This window comes from Fibroporia radiculosa (genome assembly GCF_000313525.1).
Source record: "Fibroporia radiculosa TFFH 294 genomic supercontigs, scaffold12046, whole genome shotgun sequence".
Taxonomy (NCBI): Eukaryota; Fungi; Basidiomycota; class Agaricomycetes; order Polyporales; family Fibroporiaceae; genus Fibroporia; species Fibroporia radiculosa.
In genome coordinates, this window is record NW_012133472.1 from 26,024 (window position 1) to 38,992 (window position 12,969).

Here is a 12,969-nt window from a genome sequence, read left to right on the forward strand (position 1 = left end):
ACCACCCTCGTCGCTTGTCCAAAACGCAGTATTTGAAGCGACCGATATTAACGGATTGCTTGTATTTCACCGTGCACGGAACGCTCGTTAATTTGAAATCTATACCATTAACACAAACTCCAGCGACAAACATCAAAAACAATCGTCCCAGTTGTTGACATGGCGGCGAGGGTCAAAAAGAGAAGTATGAGTACTATGGAATACCCACTGGCAGAATGAGGCACTTTGGCGCAGAATAATTGCCGATGCAGCTTGGCACTCATGTCTCAAGATCGAAGCTCTACCGGGCTAAGTTAGAAGGTTTCAAAAGGCGGGAATGGCGGCTAATTTATGTAGAACGTACACTCTGATGAAAAAGGGAACGAGCTCCGAGTTCTGAACCAGCAATCTCCTGTACCAATACCTTGGACATTGCAAATGATGGTTTACATTCGACTTCACTGGCGGCTCTGTGGTCATCACAAGCATATGTACAGAACTCATTCGTACTATACTGTACACCTACGATGAGCAAGGACAGATGTCAGGACTAGACGCTTCTGTTAGTAAGAGCTGCTGCCTGTGCGTAGGCCTGTAGTGGTCAAGGAGCAATAATACCTCACCGCATCAGAAGCAAGAAATCTAGCGCATGTCTACCGGCGCATCCAATACCGGCGCCACAACCTTGCGCTCCCCAACAGATGGACCAACAGTGAGACTTTCTGCGCTAGACCGCTTGTCACGTCAGAGAGTCTATCTGACTTGATTGCGTCGGGATTGAAATGAGGTAAGCGTTGTTGTACTTTTTGTGGTGGAACTAGCCGCACCTCACGGATAGGCAGCCGGGTAGGACCGACTTTCCCCCTGCCGTCCATAAAGTCTTCGACATTGATATAATCTCAAAGGATATAGTGACATGTATAGAGCGAACGGCAATTGTACCTCATCCCTGGGATGGGCTACGGCAAAGACACTAAGATTCGCAGAGTATCCGCAGGATGCTGGCTGGACGATCAGACTGAATGCCGGAGCCTGCGAACCGAGGTTCACAGTCCAACTCCATAACATACCTGTGTCACCGAGCTTGTTGCTCGCTACGTTCTAGACGGTTCTTCCGGGCTCCAGCTCTAGGAGAAATGTCGGCTGGCGGATGCGACTTCCAATCCTAGTACTAGCAACATATGGAACTCCTGTCAAAAACGCGCCGAAAGACGGCAGGGAAAATGCTGTAAGAAGTTTGCGCAAAATAATCGAGGTATCCCGATGCCAACACCCAACCTAGAATACACGGCGCGGGCTTGGTATAATTCTGAATTTCCAGATATAATAGCGCCCATGTAATGCCATCGCATGAGGGTGAGATGCCCATGCCTCCCATCACAGGTTCAATTCGATGCAGACTATGGTGGATGACACGTCGGTAATTCTATCGACCAACAGGCACCAAATTCGTGCAAAGCCACTATCCAATGATCCATGCTGTCTGTGTGACCAGCGGGCGGCATCAGAACGAGACAATGATCGGTGAAAAGGCTTCAAAACATAACTGATCGCTCGCAACCACTACAAAGCAATGCTGAAGCGTAGCATTGGTCCTAGGCGAAAATCGATGGTAAGTCCATTGTTTTCATGACAAGGGCGTAACCTCGAGGGCCGGGCCACTGACCCTGCGGTTGAGATAAGTGGCGTGAGAGGAGAGGTCAGGGGTCTAGAAAGCTACGCCGCAGAAAGTAGCGAGCTTTTGCAGTGTAGCCAACGTACCGCTCACAGAAGTGGGTAGACACATTTGGCAATGCCCGAGCGGATGCCGGGTACCGCCATCGTATGTAAAGTCCAGGTAGATAACCGGCGGGATGAAGAGCGTTGACATCGCGCTGGAGGGCGGCGGACACAAGCTGACACAGATCCACGGACAAGTAAGTTAACGTTCCCCGCTTCCCGTCAGATACAGGCGCTCTTGGTCCCGCGCAAGCCCTGCAACCTCGTCGAGTGTCATCTGTCGAAGGCAGCAAGAGTGACCAAAATGCTCATCGTCCACGGGCCACACAGCCTCCGCACCAGATCTTCCCGTGACCGATGCGATCGTTCCGCACATTCTGTCACAGCATGTCAGGCCACGGCGCCGCTCTCCAAATAGGTCAGTGGCCCCAGGCTTCACACGGGCTACACAAATTTCCTCGAGATAGCAGAGTACTCACTCGCAGCCTTAGCTCACTTGTAAAAGGCGATCATGTCGCATCGGATCATGCGTGGAGACAGCTGCGATGGAAGTTGTGGAAGAATCACCGGGATCAGAAGGTCGTAGTATGATGCAGATGAATATTGCGCGACTACAAAGAAAGCAAGTAGAGGATTACAAAAAATTACCATTATTCACGAGAAGCGGTGTAGGTATGCGCGATCCGAGGACAAGCTCACGCCACCGCGACGCAATAAGAATAGCTCAAAAACATATCCGATAACTGGCATATCGGCCAGCCGTTTCACTTGGTCTCGTAATTTTGACAACCATGCCACGCTTGAGGCCGTAATACCGTGCCACAGGATCCGCTGTTTGGATGCGAGGAAGTTGTGTCTCTTTCAGGCGGCTGCGAGTTCGGATCAACCCACGCGCACGGAGGCTGGAACAACGTCGGCGACTTACTAGGTCTCCAGAAGCTCCTTTTTCTCCTTTGGCGACAAAACTTCGTGTTTTGGTACGAGTGTGTGATGTGTAATGTTCACCAGTAGATCCGCCTCCGCAAATTCTTCTAGTGCGAAATTGGTCATGGCCGAAATGACCTTCGCGGAGTAAGACATATCTAGTAAGGAGGAAACGGAAGCTCCTGACCTTCCGTGCAGAAGGCGTCATATTCCCTGGAAACACGATAATGCCCTGCATGATATTTTTCTCTTCCAGAATAGTCAACATTCTACGGACACCTTATGAATCCTTGTGGCATGCTGAGGGACGGAGCTGCTTTCTCACTTTCTCATGGTCTTAACACCGACGCTTTTCTCATCCGAAAAGAATACGAATATCTGTGTCATTGGGTTATTCTTGTGGTTTGTGAAGAAGTTCAGCTGCGACCGGCTGCAGTACTATCTTGTCAGTCTGCTCGAAATATCCTTTGTTTCTTTCTAACTCACTCTACGCTCCCTAGATTGCTTGCGTAATGGCTCCGAAATGTTGCCAAGTCCATGTTTATTTCGTCGTCCGAGACCTGGAAGCCCTGTGGTGCAATCATGACCGGTAAAAATCCAGTTTCTCGGCAGAGGAAAAGACGCACTCTGTCCTTGACTAGCTCATGAATTGTGCGATTGACCTTCCACAGTCTAGCAGATTCGTCTTGTTCGGCCATGTCGAAGTCCGAGGTCGAGGAGTGTGCGCGCGTCAAATTGCGATCACCCACGCGTTTGCCATGAGCGTCTAAGCGTTAACCTGATCTGTACCGTGACATCCACTGCCTGCCACAGCGCCTGGCGCTGTTCTTTGCTCTCTCCAGATGGCACCTCTGAACGCGACCGATGGCACTGCGGCACCTTCCATGCTCAGTCTGACACCGCCCCTGATGGTATGTCTCTCCGCATTTTGTGATTCCTGAATCTGAGCCTTATTCACAAGACCAAATGGAAACCTGCTAAAATATTCAAAACTGCAGTCGAACCGCAAACTCCACCGTCACCCGGGACTCCTCCATCCCGACCACAGAATAACGGTCCAAGACACATTACTGGCATAAGTTTCGACGACCGAGGGGACCAAGTCATCACTGCCGCGGAGGACGAAACCTTCCGACTGTACAGTTGCAAAAGTGGCAAGCGAGTTTCTTAGTTCATAACGTGTGCTCGCTCCAACTGAGATCATCCATACAGACCTTTGAAAACCCTTTACTCGAAAAAATATGGTGTCGACTTACCGCGTTTCACGCACAAGAATACCGCCATTGTACATGCCTCGACGAAAGAGGACGATACCGTGCGATACCACTCTCTGCACGACAATAAGTACTTGCAGTACTTTAAGGGTCACAAAGGGCGAGTAGTATCTCTTGAGGTTTCCCCTGTGGACGATGGATTCATGTCCGGATCTATGGACAAGACGGTGCGCTTGTGGGACCTTCGCACCCCAACTTGCCGAGGCCTCTTAAACCTCCCTTCCACGCCAATTGTTGCCTACGACGCTTCTGGGTTAGTCTTTGCAACCGGTGTTAACCACTACTCCCGCATCCTACTGTATGACCAGGCAAATTTCGACAAGGCGCCGTTCCTTGTCATTACTCTCGAGGATCCCACGCTTGCGCTCATAAGCTTCCCACCACGGGCCATATATATGACGTCGCTGTCGTTCTCGTCGAACGGGAAGTATTTACTGGTGGGTTGTTCCGGGGACGCTCACTACATCGTGGATGCCTTTGAAGGACACCTTCTCGCCAAGCTTGTTGGACACGTTGGGTTGGAGCGGAGAAAGATAACTACACCCATTGGTATCGAGCCTCAAAGAGGATGCAGTGGAGAGGAGGTCTCATGGACGCCAGATAGCAAGTATGTGGTAGGCGGGAGTCTGGATGGGAAAGTGATTGTCTGGGATATTCAGAAGTTGCCGGAAAAGCAAGGGCCTGTGGATTTAAAAGCCCATCCTTTCCGTCTGTCACCATTAGCAAGCTTAGACGGACATCCTGGTCCCTCCAGGTGTGTGAAGTTTAGCCCACGGTTTGCTATGATGTGCACTGCTGGCGCTGAGTTGGTGAGTATTGCGTGGATTGATTAATTTACTGCCATCCTGACAGAAGAATGTGGCATAGGCATTCTGGCTTCCCGACCAGTCTGGCGAACCGGATGAGATCGCAAAGGAGTTGCTCAAGAAGAGAGGAGGGTAATTCTAGCGTTCTCCCCGTCTGTTATGTACTCTATTTTGTATCATACCTAATTGACTTCATGGTTTGCTACCAGATGATTGTTTTTGCTCGTTGGCTTTCGAGACTCGCAGCGAGTTATTGGGCTGCTGCGCGCAAGCCCGTTGCATGTCTCATAATTTTAGAAGGGGGCGTCGGATTAATGGTCGATAGTAAGGCGCTTGCCTTCCACAACAATCATACAGACCATGCTGATGGCTGGAGCTGTTGTACTCCTACTCCATCCCCTCCCACAAATATAATTCGTCGAAGACTTTACCGCAGGTCTGAGCCATATTTATCTCTCCCTTGACGCCGCCTTCAATCTCACCGCTAGAACTGGCATCCTCCCTTCAGACACCCGTCGTAAATGACATCTCCAAAGTTGCAAACGCTTCTGTCCCAATATCCTACCGTGTTACGCCCGGGACGTTGATTGTTCTAACGACTCGTTCATTTAAATGAAGAGGGGGACTTCCATGCTGATTCGGACAGTTTCTTCGAGGATCAAGATTCCTATCTCACTGAAAACAAGTGAAGGATGGGAATGCACGGACTCGACTTGAGTGGAAGGTCACTGAAATTCTAAACATGCGGGATATCTTCACGAGGGTGCGTGACTTGCTACGACGTTGGTTTGTGTGGAGGCCACTCAGCACTGATATACTGAAGCTTCCAGCGCTGCAAGTCATGGTACAATCCAGCCAAAAATTATAGCGTGTCCTCCCTGTGCGGCCCCTCCGTCTCGCACGCAGAATCTTTCGCGTTCCTCAACGATCGGCAGCAGATGACGCTGGATATCGCAAAGAAACCGTTGAGCCCCGCTCGTCCTCACTCACCAGAACATCTGCCCGCACGATATCATCGTAGGAGAAAATGATCGATTTTGGACGACTAACCGGGCCCAGGCAGGATATATACTGACCGCATAGTGGTGTGAAGTTGTTATAATGCTGATGTAGGAGGTATGGCTTCAAGCTCTGGAACTACCTGGAGTTCCTTTCATTTGTGGACCGTACTTCAGACAGAAACCCCGGTGAGAAAATACAGTCCGGGCTCTGTATGATTATAGTAAATACTATTGAATGATAAAGATGAAGGGTGAATTGGCCGAGAACTTTCAATGTATATACACTCTTCGAACAATTGCTTCGAGGCTTCGGCTGGCGGGTTCACTTCGAGGTTCAATTTGCGATATGATCTTAATTCAAAGATGGTGATACGACCGCCGAAGGATAACGACACGACGCAACGTTTAGACACTACTAGCGGGGATATCATGGCGTAGGTGGCGGCCGCGCCGCGGCAAAGCAGGAGATGCGCGTTCGACAGACACCGAAGGGGAAGAATTTATTGGTAGAAGTGCAGAGCTTCCAAGACAATATATCACACTCTACATGTACCCGACATGCACCACGGAGGACGGAATATAAAACAAATGGGATTCATAAGAAAACTCATCGCTCGGATGGCAGCCCGAGTCATGAATGAGACGCCCAGTGACAATCGGCCCCGATGAAGTTAACTAAGTATATATGAGCGGCATTGCATGGCTGAGCGCCGACCTCCCAGGCTGATTCTGTGCGATGTCATACGTGAATCTCTATCGCCCTCCGGCGGCTGTCCCTCCCATGTCCGACTCCGAGATTTACGGATCGGACCCGTACGACATCAACTTCAACTTCCCCCTCCACTCCGAGTCGCTCGAAAGCGAGCGAGTGCGTCTGACGCCGTTCATCCCATCCGTGCACGGCCAGCTCTACTGGGACAACGTCAGCGCGCACCACGACGAGCTCTTCCGGCACTACCCCATCACACACGGCAGCCTCGCCGAGTTCCTCGCCTACGTGGAGAAATACTACCGCCGGAACCCCGAGTTCGTCATGTTCGCGATCATCGACAAGACACGATGCGACGACGCGCACCCGGTGCTCGGCGGCGGGAGCATGGCGGGCGTGATTGCGCTGCTGCGCACGTCGCCTACGGAGCTTGTCACCGAGATCGGATATGTGCTAGTCTTCCAGGCGTTCCAACGCACACATGTCGCGGCGAATGCGGTGGGAATCCTGATGCGATACTGCCTCGAGCTGCCGAGCGCGTCGCCGCCGGGGCTGGGCTTGCGGAGGGTACAGTGGGTGGCGAGTCCGAACAACCAAGGCTCAATACGACTGGCGCAGAAGATGGGGTTCAAGTCGGAGGGCCTGATGAAGTGGACCCGTGTCTTGCCGCAAGGAGTGGTGGATACAAGGCCGTGTAGAGAAGGAGATCCGTACTTTCCGAGGGGCGGAATGGATGGCTTCCTGATGACAGTATGCTGGGATGACTGGGAGAGTGGCGAGAGAGAGACAGTGAAGAGAATGATAAACCGATAGGCCCACCGCGTTATCTGCAGAATTAGAACAAGCCGGCCGCAAACCCTTGGGGTTCGTCGCATGGATACAGGGCACTTTGGTCAGTGAACCCAGACCGTGGCATAGAGTCGGCAAATTCATAAATCTGGAATGGTCCTAGTCAATCATCTATCGTCGTACACAAACGACTCACAATCTGCGAGTGTGGATAGCAATGACGCTTGTGCTACGATGTCGCACATGAAAGTTGCACGAAAGTTATGTAAAACTCTCTGCTCATTTCGTCCTTTTCGATACGGCCCCAAATGCAGGGCTACCTATGGCGCGCGTCGACAAGCTTCCCTTGAGCAGCGAAGTGATCACTAGCACTACTTTCATGGCTAGACTCAAACAGCACATTGCCAACCTGACGCGCCCATCTACGAACAGAGAAGGTCAACACATTTACGCAAAAAGCCTAGATCCAAAAAGGCAACGATCCTATGCAAGTTCTCGGGGTTATTACGAGCTTTGCGAGAAGAGAGATAGTCCAACTAAATTTTTGGTGTTCAGAACCGTTCGGCGTTCTCTCAGAGATTCGGTCATGAGATCGCGTTGGTCACGTGACTCTATTACTGGCTGCCTAATATGGTAATCCCGTACGTGGACGTGGCAAACGCGTCAGAAGCTCCAAATGTGAAGCCTCCCCTTTCTCTTTCACATCTTACCTTCCGGACGCGTTCACTGGTGCAATGCGTCTGCACACACTCCTCGGTTATATATTGGGTTCTCTTGCCTTTGTCCCGGCTGTTCTCGCAGGTGTGTACAATTTGAGTTACATTTTTACTGCATAACCTCATCGCATGTCATTGGTGGGCCGAACACATAGCTGGGGAGGCAGAGCATGCGGACCCCGTCGTCTTGGCTACAGCTTCGTTCCCGGAGGATAATGCGTTTGGACGTAAGTCTGTCATGTGTAGATTCGAGCTCTACATAAAGCTGAAACTCAACTACCAAGACGTTGTGAATGGAGAGCGCAACAAGATACTTTTGAGTGTGGAGAACCTTTCAGATCGTAACATTACTATCAAGAATATCGCTGGATCATTCCACTATCCGGAGTCTAATGTTTTGGTCAAAAATGTATGTGTGACCTACTTATTAATTTGTTGTGCTCACCCTATGCTGCGACAGACTAGTTCGTTGTCGTACGACGTCCTGTTGGTTGATGGCGCAAAAATACAGCTACCCTACACATTCTATAGCGAGTAAGTCTTGCCCCTCGCAATTCACGTGTCCGTATTCTTACATGACTATAGGTACAAGGTACGGATTTTATGCTGAAGTATGAGCCCAAAAGATCACTTAGATTCAAACATTAGCCCGGAGACCTCAAGCTCAGCATTTGGTTGGATCACGTAACGGAGGTTTGTTCGCATATCATTTCTTCTGACTGTATCTCTAAACATGACATGCAGGGCGAGACATATCGCGTGACGGCCTATGATTCGATTGTTACCATCGTGGAGCCGGAACTATCGTGGTTTGACTTAAAGATGTAAGCCTCGATTCCATGAAATGATCCCACCCTTTAATTAACTCTGGTATAATTAGGTGGTCAACTTACTTGGTTGTGTCCCTCCTTCTTGGCGGTCTCGGTTACTACGCGTACTTCACCTTTGTTCCTCAGCCTAAGCGCAAGGCTCGCTCGATCCCATCCGTTAGTGCTCCAGTAACTGTCACTGCATCGGGTGCTGGTGGATATCAGGAAGAATGGATCCCGGAACACCACCTTAAGAAGGCCAAGACACGTAAGACGAAAGCATCCGGCGAAGCGACAAGTGGGGGCGAAACGAGTGGGACTGAGATGAGTGGCACAGAAGGCAAAAGGAGGAAGGCGAAGAAGTAGGATCGTTTGGATGCGAACGTACAAACGCATGTTGTGTAGATACGCAACAGCTTCTATTCGAGATTGTGCTATCCCGATCCGCCTCTACTGTGTTTCAAAAGTTCATACGCACATTCCGGACACTTGAGTAAATTATATGGCACTTCTGGGAGCGAGAAAAACTATAGGGTACATCGCGCAATGCGAGTCAAACACGAGAAGCGATGCCAGGTTCCAAGCATTTTATAGGCATGAGCGCAGGCGGTATAAAGAACTTTAAACATCAATGTGCTTGTAGCCCTTGACCTATGGGGGTGGTTCGTCATCACCACAAATGCTGTGCAATTCAGTAGACGCACCTTGTTATCCTGTAACATTGCTGCATAGCGTTCTACCAAGTCTTTGCACTTCTCGTGGTGATTTACGCCCTCTATCCGGTAGCACTTGGTGATGTTTTCCTGCACGATTTTAGCCTCCATAGCGCGAACCCATGATTCCCGGATGAGCTCTTCGCGCTCCTTCAGCTTAGCTATAAGATAATAATCGCATTCAAGGCACAACTGAGAATTATCTGACTAGGAAGACGCACCTTTCAGCTCCTCTGCTCTTGCTTCGTCTATAGCCATGGTGGAAGATGCGCACAGCGGATTTGGTGGCGGTAGGCGCCACGCCGCCGGGAAGCTCGCGGGAAACTTAGGAGATTCGGGGGCGCTTCCATTTCTCGAACTTGGATTCAACTTTGTATGTCGTGCTCCATATTTTGCCAATTGCTATATAACCAAAGGACTGTTTTATATCTGTTTGTGGTGTCTGACGGGTTCTACAACACTTTGCCATGGTTGAGGTACATTCTGGGGACCAGATGGTACGTTGCATACTTTCCTTCAAATCGAAACAATTCTGACTGAGCTCTTCGTGGAGTCAGTTTCAGACTAGCCCAGTGTAATTATCAACAATATTTTATAAACCGATGCAGTGCAAGTGTGATGCCGATTGGTCTGTGGACGATGAAGGTGGAAACGTAGCAGGTCCGCATCTAACCGTCTGGCTCCTGCCGGTTCTTCCTGCCACTCGATTCGCAGAACCGGGCGTACGATACTCGATACCCAATAGAATTATCTCGTATGTCCCGCTTCATATCAGTTCGAGGAACCCCAACTTTATATAGGTGGTAGTGAAGATAGATAGATGGCCATCTATCAATATCAGCCATGCAAGGTTGCCGTGACTGGGTATCCAGAATCAGAAGTCGCCTAGCTGGGCTTCTCAATGGGTGTTGCGACGAGCGGAAGAGCAGCGGTGCATCAGTACTGACGTGAAGCACTGCATTGTGGTGATGATGATGTCGACAAGCTGTCCCTGTACAGGGAAGTGTGTCTGGTAGTCGACCCAGAGGGAGAACAAGGGAGAGCGGGGGCACACTGACAATGGGCTGGGCTGCGGATTATAATTATACGCGGGCTGTGATTGGCTGAGGAACACGTGAGGGCACCGTGGCTGGATATTGTTGCTTTGACGCTCATCCGATGGAAGGTGGCCTTGACGACAATGGACCGCAACAAACATGCGTTCGCCATATATAAACCCATGCTTCATACGACAATCACTCTCCAAGCTTTCCTTTCTCTCCTCTTTCTTCCCCAAGGCCGGGCCTTTAGCTGTCCCTTCTTTCCTGCTCTCAGTTTTCTTTCTGTCAGGTAACAGCTTTAGGCAGGTCCAACCATGCAGCTCCGTCTCTCTTTCACACTGCTGCTCGCGTCCCTCGCTGTCTCGCTCTCATTCCTCGCCGATGCTTCCCATGCGCTCCCCGCGAAGCGCAACAACAACATGCTCACGCTTCCTTTGAAGCGTCTTCATCAGGCTCGGTCCGATATCCATCCCCAAGTGGTGCGTATGCCTTAAGTTTGATTTTGTTTTTTTGTGGGCTGGACTAGTATTCATCATTGCTCGAACAGCTACTTCAGCAGCACATAAATCGCGGCCTTAAGCGCCATGCGCGTATGACCGGTCGGGTTCAGCCTAGCAAACGCCATCTTGAAGCGAACCTGAACAAGCGTCTCTACGTTCCACCGGTCGGTCGGCAGAACCGTAAGCGCAAGGATGGTTTCCGTGCCCATAGCGGTGAAGCGTAAGCCGGCCAACGCTTTTGTCAAGAAAAATATCGTTGACCTCGCTCTGTGTGCAGGGCTGCTAAGGGTGAGGCTGCTAAGGGAAGTGCGAGTGCCACTCCTACGGCGTCGACGGCATCTGCTGGTGGCATCAATAGCACCGCAGATGGTATCCCTGAGATTGATGTTGAAGCTGCTGAGAACGGCGGTCTGACCTTGGCAAATGCACCAACTGCCAACAACTCCCTGGGCCTTGATATCGAGTAGGGGATAGTATTTGCGGAGATTTGCTTATGGCTGATCATGTCGTCACCACACCAGGGCGAACGATGTTGGTTATGTCGCCACAGTCCAAATCGGTACCCCTCCGACCGACTTCAAATTCCTCATGGACAGCGGTTCTGCAGATATGTGGGTTGGGTCGGAGAACTGCACAACAGAGGGAACCACCCAGGGTTGCGTGCGTGCTATTTAAATTATTCGTCACACTTCTGCTTAAGCCGTCATTCATAGGGAAACCACACGTTCCTCGGTCCTGAGAGCTCATCTAGCTTCGTCACGATTGGCAAGCAGTTTGAGGTCACCTACGGAACTGGCCAAGTTGAGGGTGTCACCTGTTCCGATAACGTTAACATTGCTGGTCTGGCATTGAACAACCACACGTTTGGTGTTGCGAATGTCGAGAGCAGCGACTTCTCTGCGGATGATATTCCCTTCGATGGTCTCATGGGATTGGCGCAGTCGGTGAGGACAAAACAATCTACGCACAAGTTCTCTCCAACTGATGAACGTGAATGATTTCCTAGACCCTCTCCGAGGAAGGTGTCCCAACTCCTGTTGAGGCTCTCGCGTCCGCCGGTCTTATCAGTGAAGCGATTGCATCCTTCAAGATCTCCCGTCTTGCCTCTGACTTGAATGACGGTGAGATTACCTTCGGCGGGCTCGACGACACTAAGTTCGATGCCAACACGCTCGTGACATTCGATAATGTGAACACTGAGGGCTTCTGGGAGGGTGCACTCACCGCAATCACATCCAACGGGCAGAACCTCGGGCTCACGGGCCGCACCGCGATCCTCGACACTGGCACAACCCTCATCATTGCACCCCCGGACGACGCCGCTGCCGTACACGAGACGATTCCTGGCGCTCAGTCTGATGGCGAGGGCGGCTTCACGATTCCATGCACGACCAACACGAGCATTGCCCTCGAGTTTGGTGGCCGCTCGTTTGCGATCAACCCTCTCGACCTGTTATTCGCGCCCGTGACGGACGATCTCACCGGCGATTGCGTTTCCGGTATCTCATCTGGTGAGATCGGAGGTGCGACAGAATGGCTGGTGAGGCTCAATTCATGCTCCTTTGCTGCCGCGTGTGTTGACTTGGATCACTCAGGTCGGCGATGTCTTCCTGAAGAACGCATACTTCTCCGTCAACCAGAACACGAACCAGATCTCGCTCGCCGTCCTCGCGCAGGACGGCTGATCTCCATTGAATGAACGGAGAGGACAGGGTCGATTTAGTAGCAGTTTTTAGTATGAGCTATCCGTGTTTGCCGCCATGAGTGGCTATGACAGGCATTGCTGTGCAATCCATCCGACATTTTATCAGGACTTGCCTATGTGAGCTCGGTGACGACGTATATGGTTTGTTCGCATCCCTAGGCCGTCAGATGGGGTCTCACTCACAGGGTCCGGACTGTTTTTAGTACTGAGAATGCAGGGTGTTCTGTCCCACCGAGAGCCGGCTCGACCTGTGTGGGTGAACGTGCCGAGGTGGCATTCCTCTTG

The 12,969-nt window shown here is 51.0% G+C and overlaps 6 protein-coding genes across 6 annotated transcripts; 4 read left to right on the forward strand and 2 right to left on the reverse strand.

Moving 5' to 3' along the window:
• Positions 1–2,422: 2,422 nt before the first annotated feature.
• On the reverse strand, positions 2,423–3,320 carry FIBRA_07174 (uncharacterized protein; the record flags this gene model as incomplete). Its single annotated transcript, XM_012328869.1, has 6 exons — positions 2,423–2,567; positions 2,624–2,760; positions 2,810–2,891; positions 2,948–3,052; positions 3,109–3,191; positions 3,249–3,320. The coding sequence occupies 6 exons, from the start codon at positions 3,318–3,320 to the stop codon at positions 2,423–2,425; spliced, it is 624 nt and encodes a 207-aa protein (XP_012184259.1).
• Positions 3,321–3,464: 144 nt separating this feature from the next.
• On the forward strand, positions 3,465–4,838 carry FIBRA_07175 (uncharacterized protein; the record flags this gene model as incomplete). The annotated part of the gene is made up of 4 exons (XM_012328870.1): positions 3,465–3,533; positions 3,584–3,759; positions 3,835–4,705; positions 4,764–4,838. The coding sequence occupies 4 exons, from the start codon at positions 3,465–3,467 to the stop codon at positions 4,836–4,838; spliced, it is 1,191 nt and encodes a 396-aa protein (XP_012184260.1).
• Positions 4,839–6,484: 1,646 nt separating this feature from the next.
• FIBRA_07176 (uncharacterized protein) lies at positions 6,485–7,225 on the forward strand (the record flags this gene model as incomplete). The annotated part of the gene is made up of 1 exon (XM_012328871.1): positions 6,485–7,225. One exon carries the CDS (start codon positions 6,485–6,487, stop codon positions 7,223–7,225), a length of 741 nt encoding a protein of 246 aa, XP_012184261.1.
• A 710-nt stretch (positions 7,226–7,935) lies between these two features.
• Positions 7,936–9,092, forward strand: FIBRA_07177 (uncharacterized protein; the record flags this gene model as incomplete). Its single annotated transcript, XM_012328872.1, has 8 exons — positions 7,936–8,002; positions 8,073–8,144; positions 8,202–8,326; positions 8,378–8,451; positions 8,503–8,509; positions 8,566–8,610; positions 8,662–8,741; positions 8,798–9,092. The coding sequence occupies 8 exons, from the start codon at positions 7,936–7,938 to the stop codon at positions 9,090–9,092; spliced, it is 765 nt and encodes a 254-aa protein (XP_012184262.1).
• A 255-nt stretch (positions 9,093–9,347) lies between these two features.
• Positions 9,348–9,697, reverse strand: FIBRA_07178 (uncharacterized protein; the record flags this gene model as incomplete). The annotated part of the gene is made up of 3 exons (XM_012328873.1): positions 9,348–9,377; positions 9,431–9,600; positions 9,661–9,697. 3 exons carry the CDS (start codon positions 9,695–9,697, stop codon positions 9,348–9,350), a joined length of 237 nt encoding a protein of 78 aa, XP_012184263.1.
• Positions 9,698–10,793: 1,096 nt separating this feature from the next.
• On the forward strand, positions 10,794–12,664 carry FIBRA_07179 (uncharacterized protein; the record flags this gene model as incomplete). Its single annotated transcript, XM_012328874.1, has 7 exons — positions 10,794–10,958; positions 11,027–11,199; positions 11,257–11,442; positions 11,501–11,639; positions 11,693–11,923; positions 11,986–12,519; positions 12,575–12,664. The coding sequence occupies 7 exons, from the start codon at positions 10,794–10,796 to the stop codon at positions 12,662–12,664; spliced, it is 1,518 nt and encodes a 505-aa protein (XP_012184264.1).
• Between the last annotated feature and the right edge of the window lie 305 nt (positions 12,665–12,969).